This window comes from Scyliorhinus canicula, chromosome 17, assembly GCF_902713615.1.
Source record: "Scyliorhinus canicula chromosome 17, sScyCan1.1, whole genome shotgun sequence".
NCBI classification, from domain to species: Eukaryota; Metazoa; Chordata; class Chondrichthyes; order Carcharhiniformes; family Scyliorhinidae; genus Scyliorhinus; species Scyliorhinus canicula.
In genome coordinates this window covers 128,986,995-129,001,867 of record NC_052162.1, presented here as the reverse complement: position 1 = coordinate 129,001,867, position 14,873 = coordinate 128,986,995, and the positions used below count along the sequence as shown (strand labels likewise).

General features: G+C 54.1%; 1 protein-coding gene across 1 annotated transcript in view; it reads right to left on the bottom strand.

Moving 5' to 3' along the window:
• The window catches only part of LOC119951621 (protein NDRG2-like), a 49,990-nt gene extending 36,486 nt beyond the window's left edge, over window positions 1–13,504 (bottom strand). Inside the window, exons 1-2 of the mRNA XM_038774801.1 lie at window positions 13,389–13,504; window positions 2,883–2,924 (exon numbers count right to left, since the gene is read on the bottom strand). Of these exons, the coding sequence (XP_038630729.1) occupies window positions 2,883–2,924; window positions 13,389–13,460 (114 nt within the window). The 5' untranslated portion in view covers window positions 13,461–13,504. The remainder of the gene's footprint in view (window positions 1–2,882; window positions 2,925–13,388) is intronic.
• Window positions 13,505–14,873: the final 1,369 nt, after the last annotated feature.

Sequence of the window (14,873 nt, the reverse complement as noted above, 5' to 3'; positions counted from 1 at the left end):
CAGCCTGTTCCTATCGGAGGGGATTAACCCTCCCACCCACCTCTCTCCCAGTTACAGTCAGACACCGGGCAGCCTGTTCCTATCGGAGGGGATTAACCCTCTCATCCACCTCTCTCCCAGTTACAGTCAGACACCGGGCAGCCTGTTCCTATCGGAGGGGATTAACCCTCTCTCCCACCTCTCTCCCAGTTACAGTCAGACACCGGGCAGCCTGTTCCTATCGGAGGGGATTAACCCTCTCACCCGCCTCTCTCCCAGTTACAGTCAGACACCGGGCAGCCTGTTCCTATCGGAGGGGATTAACCCTCTCACCCACCTCTCTCCCAGTTACAGTCAGACACCGGGCAGCCTGTTCCTATCGGAGGGGATTAACCCTCTCCCCCACCTCTCTCCCAGTTACAGTCAGACACCGGGCAGCCTGTTCCTATCGGAGGGGATTAACCCTCTCACCCACCTCTCTCCCAGTTACAGTCAGACACCGGGCAGCCTGTTCCTATCGGAGGGGATTAACCCTCTCACCCACCTCTCTCCCAGTTACAGTCAGACACCGGGCAGCCTGTTCCTATCGGAGGGGATTAACCCTCTCCGCCACCTCTCTCCCAGTTAGAGTCAGACACCGGGCAGCCTGTTCCTATCGGAGGGGATTAACCCTCCCACCCACCTCTCTCCCAGTTACAGTCAGACACCGGGCAGCCTGTCTGTCATGGGGATAGCCAAATATACACAGCAAGATCCCACTGACAGCGAGGTGATCCATGGCCGGATCGACCTTCTTTTTTTTTTTCTCGTTCCCAGAGCCCCACATCGATTGAGATATGGATATCGGACTTGGGACAACCCGGTTAACTCCCATTCGCCTCTGGGATCCCGCATATCCGGCCGGAAGAGCTAACGAGAAGGGGCGGTCAGGAGGTGCGGCAGGAGTTGTGAAATTCAGTATATGGTCTCGCTCGCGTGACGGTGCCCCCCCCCCCCCCAAAGGCCTGAAACATCCCACATCCCCCTCCCGCCGCCCCCCCCCCCCCCGGGCAACCCCGGCCCGCTACCCCAACCAGCGAACGACATCGGGGAGCACCGGCGCTGTTTTATGGGAGCGTCCTCGGAGCGGGATCCGAACGCCTGGCTGGACAGTGAGAACGCAATTGAAAATCTAGTGTCGTCGGGATTAAATCAGTTTGTTATGCGGTTGTGGAGAGGGGTGGGGAGGTGGGGGGGGGGGGGGGGGAGAGATGGGCTGGTGGTTGGTGGTGGAGACGGAAGACAAGCTGTCAGCCAGTCAGCTGTTTCTTTTATAATGCGCTGACCTTCAATGAGGCCATTCACCAGCCCATCAGCAGTCAGGACGAGTGCTCGGCCTACAGGAACAAGGCCTGGCAGTGGATCAGCGTGAGAGCTGAAGCCAATGCTCCACCCCACCCCGGTGCAGGGGGGGGGTGCAGTCGCCGGCATCCAAGACAGGGGAGCTCGTAAACCATCAGACGAGACCAACTTAAAGGGCCGCTCCATCAATCCTTTTGCCTCTCAATGCCAGGCCACAAAGAAGTGAAGGAAACAGCGAAAATGAAGAGCTCAGAGGAGGGAGCCTTGTCGGAGATGCCGTCAAGGCGGCTCAGATGGTTGCCACAGCGAGGGTTTAACCCTTTCTGCCTCTGCCCCCTTTTTCCCTCCCCACCCCCCCCTCTCCATGGACGCTCCACATTACCTATCCATCGTCGGAATGGCATGGTGGCACAGTGGTTCGCACCACTGCCTCACGGTGCCAGGGAACCCAGATTCAATTCCGGCCACGGGTGACTGTGCGGAGTCGGCACGTTCTCCCCCCCCCCCGTGTCGGCGTGGGTTTCCTCCGGGTGCTCCGGTTTCCTCCCACAAGTCCCAAAGATGCTGGGTGTTAGGTTATCATTACTGGGGATGGGGCCGGGGAGTGGACGTGAGAGAGAGGGAGCGGGGAGCAAGAAAGGGAAGGAGCAGAGAGAGTGAGGGGTTGGAGAGAGAGAGAGAGAGAGAGAGAGTGGGATTGAGACAGAGAGAGTGGGTGGAAGAGATGGGAATAGGTGGAGAGAGCGAGCGAGAGACTAGAAGAGGCAGAGGTGGAAGTGGAGAGAATGTTCCCTCTTATCTTATGATGGAGCAGGCTTGATGGGCCGAGTGGCCATTCCCCACCCTCCTCCCTTCTCCTAATTTGTACGCTTGTGGATCGAAGGCTCTGTTTGACCCCCCCCCCCAACCACACCGCACCACACCCAACCAAACCCGCACCCCACCCAAGCCAGAAAGAAATTGATTCCCACTGCCCTTGTTGTGAAGACGATATTCTGAAATGAAAAAATGAAAATCGCGTATTGTCACAAGTAGGCTTCAAATGAAGTTACTGTGTGTGGTGAATGAGGTTCACACGGTGTTATAAGTTACCAATGTCACTCTGTTCCCATTGTATCAACGTACCGATATTGTAAGTGCAGTTGCACTACCTGACCACCAGGGGAGTAGCTCTGGGAGTACTCGAGAGTTTGTACTGGGCTCCCCCCTTGGCTCCGCCCAGAACTCCTCTCCCTGGAGCTGCTGTATAAAGATCAGTGCCACAGAGCCAGCCAGCCAGTTCATCGAAAGTTCAACGGCTAACAGGCTGGCTCTGTTGTAAGTATATTAAAACCGCTATTCTAATCCTACAAGCACGTGTCCATAGAATTGATGGTTCCATGACTGTGAAAAGCCTCTAGTCGCTGCATTCCGGCGTCTGTTCGGGGAGGCTGGTACGGGAATTGAACCGTGCTGCTGGCCTGCCTTGGTCTGCTTTCAAAGCCAGCAATTTAGTGTGCTAAACCAGCCCCTGGAATGGGAATCCGGGTCAGAATGGGAGGGCAGAGTGGATGGACACTTACCTGACCTTGATCCAGAAGGATGGCAGCAGCAATGGCAGCGTCCTGTAGAAATAAACAGAATAGAGAGAGGGAGAGAGAGAGAGACAGGGAGAGAGAGGGAGAGGGAGAGAGAGGGAGAGAGAAGGAGAGAGAGAGAAAGGGAGAGAGAGAGAGAGAGGGGAGAGAGAGAGAGAGTGAAACAGGGAGAGAGAGGGAGGGAGAGAGAGGGAGAGGGAGAGACAGGGAGAGGGAGAGACAGGGAGAGGGAAGTAGAGAGAGAGAAAGGGAGAGAGAGAGAGAGAGAGAGAGAGAGAGTGAAACAGGGAGAGAGAGGGAGCGGATAGAGAGAGAGTGAAACAGGGAGAGAGAGGGAGCGGGAGAGAGAGAGAGTGAAACAGGGAGAGAGAGGGAAGGAGAGGGAGAGAAAGGGAGGGAGAGAGAGAGTGAAACAGGGAGAGAGAGGGGGGGAGAGGGAGAGACAGGGAGAGAGAGGGAGGGAGAGGGAGAGACAGGGAGAGAGAGGGAGAGAGAGAGACAGGAAGAGAGAGGGAGGGAGAGGGAGGCAGGGAGAGAGAGGGAGGACAGGGAGAGAGAGAGTGAAACAGGGAGGGAGAGGGAGGGAGAGGGAGAGACAGGGAGAGAGAGGGAGGGAGAGGGAGAGACAGGGAGAGGGAGAGAGAGGGAGGGAGAGGGAGAGACAGGGAGAGAGAGGGAGGGACAAGGAGAGAGAGAGTGAAACAGGGAGAGAGGGAGAGACAGGGAGAGAGAGGGAGAGACAGGAGAGAGAGGGAGGGAGAGGGAGAGAGAGGGAGGGAGAGAGTGAAACAGGGAGAGAGAGGGAGGGAGAGGGAGAGACAGGGAGAGAGAGGGAGGGAGAGGGAGAGACAGGGAGAGACAGGGAGAAGAGGGAGAGACAGGGAGAGAGAGGGAGGAGAGAGGGAGAGAGAGGGAGGGAGAGGGAGAGACAGGGAGAGAGAGGGAGGGAGAGTGAGAGACAGGGAGAGAGAGGGAGGGAGAGACAGGGAGAGAGAGAGTGAAACAGGGAGAGAGAGGGAGGGAGAGGGAGAGACAGGGAGAGAGAGGGAGAGAGAGAGTGAAACAGGGAGAGAGAGGGAGAGACAGGGAGAGAGAGGGAGGGAGAGGGAGAGACAGGGAGAGAAGGAGGGAGAGGGAGAGACAGGGAGAGGGAGGGAGAGGGAGAGACAGGGAGGGAGAGGGAGAGAGAGAGTGAAACAGGGAGAGAGAGGGAGGGAGAGGGAGAGACAGGGAGAGAGAGGGAGAGAGAGGGAGACAAATAGAGAGAGAGACCGACAGAGAGAGGGAGAGGGAAAGGGAGAGAGAGAAAGCGACAGAGAGAAAGACAGGGAAAGAGACAGACAGTGAGAGGCAGAAGAAAGAGAGACAAAGAGAGAGAGGGAGACAGAGTGAGAGATAGAGTGGGAGAGAAACAGAGAAGAGAGATAGATAGGGAAAGGCAGACAGATAGAGAGAGAGGGGGAGACCAAGAAAGAGAGAGTGAGACAGGGAAAGAGAGAGAGCGAGAGAGAGAAAGAAAGAGAGAATGAGAGAGAGAGAGAGAGGGAGAGAGAGAGGGAGACAGACAGAGAGAGTGAGAACGGGAGAGAGAGAAAAAGAGAGAGTGAGATAGGGAGACAGAGAGAGAGAGAGAGAGAGAGAGGGAGAGAGGGAGACACACAGAGAGAGAGAGACCGGGAGAGAGAGAAAGAGAAAGTGAGACAGGGAGAGAGAGAGAGGTAGAGAGGGAGAGAGGGAGAGAGAGAGGGAGACACACAGAGAGAGTGAGACCGGGAGAGAGAGAGAAAGAGAAAGTGAGACAGGGAGAGAGAGAGAGGTAGAGAGGGAGTGAGACAGAGAGAGAGAGAGAAAGAGACAGTGAGACAGGGAGACAGAGGGAGAGGTAGAGAGAGAGTGAGACAGAGAGAGAGTGAGAAGAGAGAGAGTGAGACAGAGAGAGAGTGAGACAGAGAGAGTGAGACAGAGAGTGAGACAGGGAGAGAGAGAGACAGTGAGACAGAGACAGAGAGAGAGAGGTAGAGAGAGAGTGAGTGAGTCAGCTGGAGTTTGGTGACAGTACACACTCACAGGTCTGACTGGCCTGTCACTGCTCAGTGAGACCCCCCAAACCCCGACCACGCACGCGCCCCCCCCCCCCCTGCCCCCCACTACCCCGCCCCTCCCAATCAGCCCATCAGGCAAGCTGCAAAATCCAATGGCTACTCTTGGATGTGCTCCAGCTCCATCGACCCCCCTCAGAGCTCTGTGACCTGGCAAAGAACGCCACCAATCAGAGGGTTTTGTGATTTCTCTACCACAGAGAGGGGCGGAGGTGCCAGCATCGAGTGGTCTCAGGGCAGGAGCAAAGAGGATTCCCCTTCGCCCACTGAGGGGATTGAGACAGGGCAATGTGGAGAGAGCGGGGCAGTGGGATTAGTTTGGGATTGATACAGGGCTATGGGGAGAGCGGGGCAGTGGGATTAGTTTGGGATTGATACAGGGCTATGGGGAGAGAGCGGGGCAGTGGGATTAGTTTGGGATTGATACAGGGCTATGTGGAGAGAGCGCGGCAGTGGGATTAGTTTGGGATTGATACAGGGCTATGGGGAGAGAGCGGGGCAGTGGGATTAGTTTGGGATTGAGACAGGGTTATGGGGAGAGAGCGAGGCAGTGGGATTAGTTTGGGATTGATACAGGGCTGTGGGGAGAGAGCGGGGCAGTGGGATTAGTTTGGGATTGAGACAGGGTTATGGGGAGAGAGCGAGGCAGTGGGATTAGTTTGGGATTGATACAGGGCTGTGGGGAGAGAGCGGGGCAGTGGGATTAGTTTGGGATTGATACAGGGCTATGGGGGGAGAGCGGGGCAGTGGGATTAGTTTGGGATGATACAGGGCTATGGGGAGGGAGCGGGGCAGTGGGATTAGTTTGGGATTGATACAGGGCTATGGGGAGAGTGGGGCAGTGGGATTAGTTTGGGATTGATACAGGGCTATGTGGAGAGAGCGGGGCGGTGGGATTAGTTTGGGATTGATACAGGGCTATGGGGAGAGAGCAGGGCAGTGGGATTACTTTGGGTTTGATACAGGGCTCTGGAGAGAGAGTGGGGCAGTGGGATTAGTTTGGGATTGATGCAGGGCTATGGGGAGAGAGTGGGGCAGTGGGATTAGTTTGGGATTGATACAGGGCTATGGGGAGAGAGCGGGGCAGTGGGATTAGTTTGGAATTGATACAGGGCTATGGGGAGACAGTGGGGCAGTGGGATTAGTATGGGATTGATACAGGGCTATGGGGAGAGAGCGGGGCAGTGGAATTAGTTTGGGATTGATACAGGGCTACGGGGAGAGAGTGGAGCAGTGGGATTAGTGTGGGATTGATACAGGTCTATGGGGAGGGAGTGGGATTAATTGGAGATTGACACAGGGCTATGGGGAGAGAGTGGGTCTGTGGGATTAGTTTGGGATTGAGACAGGGTTATGGGGAGAGAGCGAGGCAGTGGGATTAGTTTGGGATTGAGACAGGGTTATGGGGAGAGAGCGAGGCAGTGGGATTAGTTTGGGATTGATACAGGGCTATGGGGAGAGAGCGGGGCAGTGGGATTAGTTTGGGATGATACAGGGCTATGGGGAGGGAGCGGGGCAGCGGGATTAGTTTGGGATTGATACAGGGCTATGGGGAGAGTGGGGCAGTGGGATTAGTTTGGGATTGATACAGGGCTATGGGAGAGAGAGTGGGGCAGTGGGATTAGTTTGGGATTGATACAGGGCTATGGGGAGAGAGCAGGGCAGTGGGATTACTTTGGGTTTGATACAGGGCTCTGGAGAGAGAGTGGGGCAGTGGGATTAGTTTGGGATTGATGCAGGGCTATGGGGAGAGAGTGGGGCAGTGGGATTAGTTTGGGATTGATACAGGCTATGGGGAGAGAGCGGGGCAGTGGGATTAGTTTGGAATTGATACAGGGCTATGGGGAGAGAGTGGGGCAGTGGGATTAGTTTGGGATTGATACAGGGCTATGGGGAGAGAGCGGGGCAGTGGGATTAGTTTGGGATTGATACAGGGCTACGGGGAGAGAGTGGAGCAGTGGGATTAGTGTGGGATTGATACAGGTCTATGGGGAGGGAGTGGGATTAATTGGAGATTGACACAGGGCTATGGGGAGAGAGTGGGTCTGTGGGATTAGTTTGGGATTGATACAGGGCTACGGGGAGAGAGTGGAGCAGTGGGATTAGTGTGGGATTGATACAGGTCTATGGGGAGGGAGTGGGATTAGTTTGGGATTGATACAGGGCTCTGGAGAGAGAGTGGGGCAGTGGGATTAGTTTGTGATTGATACATGGCTATGGGGAGATAGCGGGGCAGTGGGATTAGTTTGGGATTGATACAGGGCTATGGGGAGAGAGCCGGGCAGTGGGATCAGTTTGGGATTGATACAGGGCTATGGGGAGAGAGCGGGGCAGTGGGATTAGTTTGGGATTGATACAGGGCTATGGGGAGAGAATGGAGCAGTGGGATTAGTGTGGGATTGATACAGGTCTATGGGGAGGGTGTGGGATCAGTTTGGGATTGATACAGGGCTATGGGGAGAGAGGGCGGCAGTGGGATTAGTTTGGGATTATACAGGGCTATGGGGAGAGAGCGAGGCAGTGGGATTAGTTTGGGATTGATACAGGGCTATGCGGATTGAGTGGGGGAGTGGGATTAGTTTGATAATGACACAGGGCTATGGGGATGGAGTGGTGCAGTGGGATTAGTTTGGGATTGATACAGGGCTATGGGGAGAGAGCTGGGCAGTGGGATTACTTTGGGATTGATACAGGGCTATGGAGAGAGAGTGGGGCAGTGGGATTAGTTTGGGATTGATACAGGGCCATGGGGAGAGAGCGGGGCAGTGGGATTAGTTTGGGATTGACACAGGGCTATTGGGAGAGCGTGGGGCTGTGGGATTAGTTTGGGATTGATACAGGGTTATGGGGAGCAAGATAATGAATGAGTGAGGGTGAGTGAGATTGAGTGAATGTTCGGTTGATGCTAGATGGCCATGCTATATTGTCCCCTAGCATCCAGGATGTGCAGGTTTGGTTCAGGGACTACGGAGATAGGCGTTGACAGGGTGCTCTTTCGGAGGGTCAGTGCAGAGTCGATGGGCCAAATGGCCTCCTTCTGCACTGTAGTTATTCTATGACCTTCAAAGGGTAAGTGGGAGAAATTTTGAATGGATGAAGATTGAATATGAGTGAGTGTGAGTAGTGAGTCTTTCAATGGGTGAGAATGAGCGAGTGTGAGGATGAGTGGGGGTGAGTGAGTGAGATTGTGAGTGAGTGAGAGTGAGTGTGAGCGAGAGGAAGAGTGAGTGACTGTGAGTGATAGTATGTGAGTGTGAGTAAGGGCGAGAGTGTGAGTGTGTGAGAAAGAGTAAGGGTATGAATGAGTGAGAGTGAGGCAGCATGCGAGTGGGAGTGAGAGTCTGAGTGTATGGGGGCGATTCTTCAAAAATGGAGCCCAAGTGTTTGCGCCGTCGTGAACGCCATCGCGTTTCACGACGGCGCGAAACGGGCACGGGGGTGATCGATTCTGGGCCCCTTAGTGGGCCAGCACGGCGCTGGAGCAGTTCACGCCGCTCCAGCCTCCCTTCCCAGCGCCAAATGGGAGCCGCGCCAACCCGTGCATGCGCAGTTGGGCCGTGCCAACCTGCTCAACGGCCCCGACTCAACATGGCGAGGGGGAGAGGCCGGCCGCCAATCGGTGGGCTCTGATCACGGGCCAGACCCCATCGGAGGCCCCCCCCCCCCCCCCCCCCCCCCCCCCCGGAAACGGAGCCCCCCCTCACAGGCCACACTCGGTTAGAGTGTGAGTGAGGGTGTGAGTGAGTGAGAGCGAGTGAAAATGAGTGACAGTGTGAGTGAGTGAGAGTGAATGAGTGTGGGTGAGAGTGAGTGAGTGTAAGTGTGAGTTGGATTGGATTGGATTTGTTTATGAGTTGCTGGTGGAAGGCCTGGGGGGCCAAATTGGGCTTGGGGAGGTGATAGACGGATTGGGGGCGATGGATACCCAGTGGAGTTTTATAAAAAATTTTCTGGGTTACTAGGGCCGCTCCTGGTTAAGGCCTTTAATGAGTCTAAGGAACTGGTAGTGCTCCCCCCAACGTTATCACAGGCATCGATCTCTGTCATCTTGAAGTGGGATAAGGACCCAGAGAGCTGTGGATCGTACAGGCCGATCTCCCTTTTGAACGTAGACGTTAAATTGCTGGCAAAGATCTTGGCCACACGTATAGAGGACTGTGTCCCGGAGGTAATCGGGGAGGACCAGACGGGATTTGTGAAGGGCGGGCACCTGACATCCAACATTAGACGGCTTTTAAATGTTATAATGATGCCAGCGGAGGGGCGCGGGGTTGAGCTGGTAGTAGCCAGGGATGCAGAAAAGGCCTTTGACCGGGTGGAGTGGAAGTACCTATGGGATATGTTTGGAAGGTTCGGGTTTGGGCAGGGTTTTGTGGATTGGGTCCAGTTGCTATACCAGACTCCGGTGGCGAATGAAAGAACCAACCGGGTCCAGTCAGAATATTTTAGTCTGTGTAGGGGGACAAGACAGGGGTGCCCGCTCTCCCCACTACTGTTTGCCCTGGCCATACAGCCCTTGGCAATGGCCCTTAGATCATCGAATGTCTGGCGGGGGATAGTGAGAGGGGGGGTTGGAGCAAAGGGTCTCACTCTACGCGGACGATTTACTGCTTTATATAGAACATAGAACATAGAACAGTACAGCACAGAACAGGCCCTTCGGCCCTCAATGATGTGCCGAGCCATGATCACCCTACTCAAACCCACGTATCCACCCTATACCCGTAACCCAACAACCCCCCCCTTAACCTTACTTTTATTAGGACACTACGGGCAATTTAGCATGGCCAATCCACCTAACCCGCACATCTTTGGACTGTGGGAGGAAACCGGGGCACCCGGAGGAAACCCACGCACACAGGGGGAGGACGTGCAGACTCCGCACAGACAGTGACCCAGCCGGGAATCGAACCTGGGACCCTGGAGCTGTGAAGCATTTGTGCTAACCACCATGCTACCCTGCTGCCCCTATGACAGACCCATTGGGGGGGATGGCTGGAATCACGGAGACGCTGGAAGAACTTTGGGCGGTTTTCAGGCTACAATGGGGAAGAGCGAGGTGTTTGTGATTCAGGCACGGAGGCAGGAAAGGCGACTGAGGGAGTTACCTTTTAAGGTGGTGGGGAGGAGCTTTAGGTATCCGGGGATCCAGGTGGCTAAGGATTGGGGACAGCTCCACAAGTTAATTTTGGGCAAAGCGGTCGATCAGATGAAGAGGGATTTCCGCAGGTGGGACCTGCTCCCGCTGACACTGGCGGGGAAGGTGCAGACGGTGAAGATGTCGGTCCTCCCAAGGCTGCTGTTCTTTTTCAATGTCTCCCGATTTTTGGCCCGAAGGCCTTCTTTAGGAAAATGAATGCGGCGGGCTCGGGTTTTTGTGTGGGCGGGTAAAACCCGGAGGGTGAAGAAGGCACTCCAGGAATGGGGCCGCAGGGAGGGGGGCTTGGCCCTCCCGAGCTTCATCAATTATCACTGGGCGGCCAACATATCGATGGTCAGGAAGTGGGTAGTGGGGGAGGGGTCGGCTTGGGAGCGGGTAGAGGCGGCATCTTGAAAGGGCATGAGTTTGGAGGCCTTACTGGAGGCCTGCCTTTCTTGCCGGCTCGGTACTCCACAAGCCCAGTGGTGGTGGCAGCCCTGAGGGTGTGGGGGCAATGGAGGCAGCACGTGAGATTGGAGGGGGCGACAATGTGGTCACCGATTGGTGACAATCACCATTTTGTTCTGGGGGGCTGGAGGGGGGCTTTAGGAAGTGGCAGCGGGCAGGGATTGAGAGATTTGGGGATCTCTTCATTCAGGAGGGTTTCCCGAGCCTGGAGGCATTGGAGGAAGAGTTAGAGTTGCCGGGTGGGAACGGGTTTCGGTACCAGCAGGTACGGGATATTGTCCGGAAGCAGGTTCCAAGCTTCCCTCGCCTCCCCCTGAGGGGGCTACAGGATAAGGTAATGTCAATAACGGGGGTTGGGGAGGGGAGGTCTCGGAGATATATAAGGAACTGATGGAGTGGGAAGGGGTCCCAATCGGGGAGGTGAAGAGGAAGTGGGAGGAAGAGCTGGGAGGGGAGTTGGAAGTCGGACTATGGGAAAAGGCCCTGAGGAGAGTCAATCATCCTCGTCGTGTGCCCGGCTTAGCCCGATCCAGCTCAAGGTGGTCCACAGGGCTCATATGACTGTGGCCCGGATGAGTAGGTTTTTTGAGGAAGTGAAGGATAGGTGCGGACACTGTGGGGGAAGCCCGACGAATCATGTACACATGTTCTGGGCGTGTCCAGAGGGGATTCTGGCAGGGATTTGCGGACGTCATGTCAGAGGTCCTGGAAGGGAGGGTGACTCCAAGCCCAGAACTGGCAATATTTGGGGTATCGGAGGATACGGCATCCAGGGGTTCACTCCAAAATGGCTGCCATTCACGACTTCTTCAAGGAAAATTGAACGTCAGCAGCAAGGGGGCGGGGGGGAGGAAAATGGGAGGCATGGCAGTGTAAGACAAGGACAGCGAACTTATTATATGGGTAATTAGGAAACAGGGCGGGGGTAGTAGGGGTGGTTATTTTAATGTTGTTGCGTGTGTCGGCCCGCGCAGTTGTTTAAGAAATGTTAAACTGTTAAAAACTGTGAAAATTACAAATGCTTGAATGAAATATTTTCTTTAAAAAATAGTGAGTGAAAATGAGTGGGAGTAAGTGTGTGTGACTGAGTAAGTGTGAGTAAGTGAAAGTGAGTGCGAGTAAGTGTGAGTGAAAGTGAGTGTGAGTAAATGTGTGCGGTTGAGTGAGTAGCAGTGAGAGAATGTGTGTGAATGAGTGAAAATGTGAGTGGGTGTAGTGAGAATGTGTGAATGAGTGAGTGTGTAAATGGTGGTTAAAGGGTGGTGGTTGAGGGGAAATGTTCAGACTGGTGTCCAGTTACTAGTGGTGTACCACAAGGATCTGGTTTTGGGACCACTGCTGTTTGTCATTTTCATAAATGACCTGGAGGAGGGCGTAGAAGGATGGGTTAGTAAATTTGCAGATGACAGTAAAGTCGGTGGAGTTGTAGACAGTGCGGAAGGATGTTGCAGGTTACAGAGGGACATAGATAAGCTGCAGAGCTGGGCTGAGAGGTGGCAAATGGAGTTTAATGCAGAAAAGTGTGAGGTGATTCATTTTGGAAGGAGTAACAGGAAGACAGAGTACTGGGCTAATGGTAAGATTCTTGGGAGTGTGGATGAGCAGAGAGATCTCGGTGTCCATGTACATAGATCCCTGAAAGTTGCCATCCAGTTTGAGAGGGTTGTTAAGAAGGCGTACAGTGTGTTAGCTGTTATTGGTAGAGGAATTGAGTTTCGGAGCCATGAGGTCATGTTGCAGCTGTACAAAACTCTGGTGCGGCTGCATTTGGAGTATTGCATGCAGTTCTGGCCGCCGGATTATAGGAAGGATGTGGAAGCATTGGAAAGGGTTCAGAGGAGATTTACCAGGATGTTGCCTGGTATGGAGGGAAGATCTTATGAGAGAAGGCTGAGGGACTTGAGGCTGTTTTCGTTGGAGAGAAGAAGGTTAAGAGGTGACTTAATTGAGGCATACAAGATGATCAGAGGATTAGATAGGGTGGACATTGAGAGCCTTTCCCCTCGGATGGTGATGTCTAGCACGAGGGGACATAGCTTGAAATTGAGGGGAGATAGATGTCAGGGGTAGGTTCTTTACTCAGAGAGTAGTAAGGGCGTGGAATGCCCTGCCTGCAACTGTAGTGGACTTGGCAACACTAAACGCATCCAAATGGTCATTGGATAGGCATATGGACGATAAGGGAATAGTGTAGAGGGACTTTGGCGTGGTTTCACAGGTCGGCGCAACATCGAGGGCTGAAGGGCCTGTACTGCGCTATAGTGTTCTATGTTCTATGGTTCTGAGAAGTGTGAGTGTAAGTGTACAATTGTGAGTGAGTGAGTGAAAGTGAGAGTAAGAGTGAGTGAGTGAGAGTGAGTGAGGGTGTGTCTGTACAAGGGTCAGTGAGTGTAAGTGTGAGTAAGTGTGAGTGACTCTGAATGAGATTTACACTGGACTGAAGCGTGTTCAAGGCAGTGGCTCACCACCAGAATCTTGAGGGGCAATTAGGGACAGGCAATAAATGTTCGCCACTATTGGCCTCAGACGCCGCACATTTTTGGATGTGGAGAGGGAAATGTCCACCAAGGCACCAGCTCCTGACTGAGGATCCGCCACGGTACGGTGAAACGCCGCGGGCCGAATTGGAGTGCTCTACGATGCCCCGCATGGTCGAACGGCCACAACTTGAGCACGGCTGAGGTTGCGGAGAGGGGTGGACAGCTTAAAGAGGTGACAAGGGCCGAACGAGCTGAGCGAGGCCACGGGCCTGTACCTGGGTCACACACTGGGACGTTTTCTCACCTTTGCCGGGTCCTGTCCCGGTAGCAGGGGTTTGGCCTCGGTGATCTGGATCTCCTGGAGTTCAGTCGCCATGGTAGCTCAGGCTGCTGCAGTCTGCACACAAGCACAAAGGAAGAAAGTTATTCCTTCAGGAAAGCAGAAGGACTGAGACCAAGAGTAACGACAAGAGAGGGCAGGGTTAAATAGGGGGCTCTTTCCAAAGGCCAGTGCAAACTCAAAGGGCCGAATGGTCTCCTTCTGCACTGTATGGATTCTATGTTTTGGGTCCATTGGGATTGTGTACAGTGGGAGTGAATGGGAAGGGGATTGGGTCCATTGGGATTGTGTACAGTGGGAGTGAATGGGAAGGGGATTGGGTCCATTGGGATTGTGTACAGTGGGAGTGAATGGGAAGGGGTTTGGGTCCATTGGGATTGTGTACAGTGGGAGAGATTGGGAAGGGGTATGGGTCCATTGGGATTGTGTACAGTGGGAATGAATGGGAAGGGGATTAGGTCCATTGGGATTGTGTACAGTGGGAGTGAATGGGAAGGGGTTTGGGTCCATTGGGATTGTGTACAGTGGGAGTGAATGGGAAGGGGTTTAGGTCCATTGGGATTGTGTACAGTGGGAGTGAATGGGAAGGGGATTGGGTCCATTGGGATTGTGTACAGTGGGTGTGAATGGGAAGGGGTTTGGGTCCATTGGGATTGTGTGCAGTGGGAGTGAATGGGAAGGGGTTTGTGTCCATTGGGGTTCTGTACAATGGGAGTGAATGGGAAGGAGTTTGAGTCCATTGGGATTATGTACAGTGGGAGTGAATGGGAAGGGGTTTGGGTCCATTGGGATTATGTACAATGGGGGTGAATGGGAAGGGGTTTGTGTCCATTGGGATTGTGCACAGTGGGAGAGAATGGGAAGGGGTTTGGGTCCATTGGGATTGTGTACAGTGGGAGTGAATGGGAAGGGGTTTGGGCCCTTTGGGATTGTGTACAGTGGGAATGAATGGGAAGGGGTTTAGGTCCATTGGGATTGTGTGCAGTGGGAGTGAATGGGAAGGGGTTTGTGTCCATTGGGGTTCTGTACAATGGGAGTGAATGGGAAGGGGTTTGGGTCCATTGGGATTGTGTACAGTGGGAGTGAATGGGAAGGAGTTTGAGTCCACTGGGATTGTGTACAGTGGGAGTGAATGGGAAGGGGTTTGGGTCCATTGGGATTGTGTACAATGGGGGTAAATGGGAAGGGGTTTGTGTCCATTGGGATTGTGTACAGTGGGAGTGAATAGGAAGGAGTTTGGGTCTATTGGGATTGTGTACAATGGGAATGAATGGGAAGGGGTTTAGGTCCATTGGGATTGTGTACAGTGGGAGTGAATGGGAAGGGGTTTGGGTCCATTGGGATTGTGTACAGTGGGAGTGAATGGGAAGGGGTTTGGGTCCATTGGGATTGTGTACAATGGGGGTGAATGGGAAGGGGATTGGGTCCATTGGGATTGCGTACAGTGGG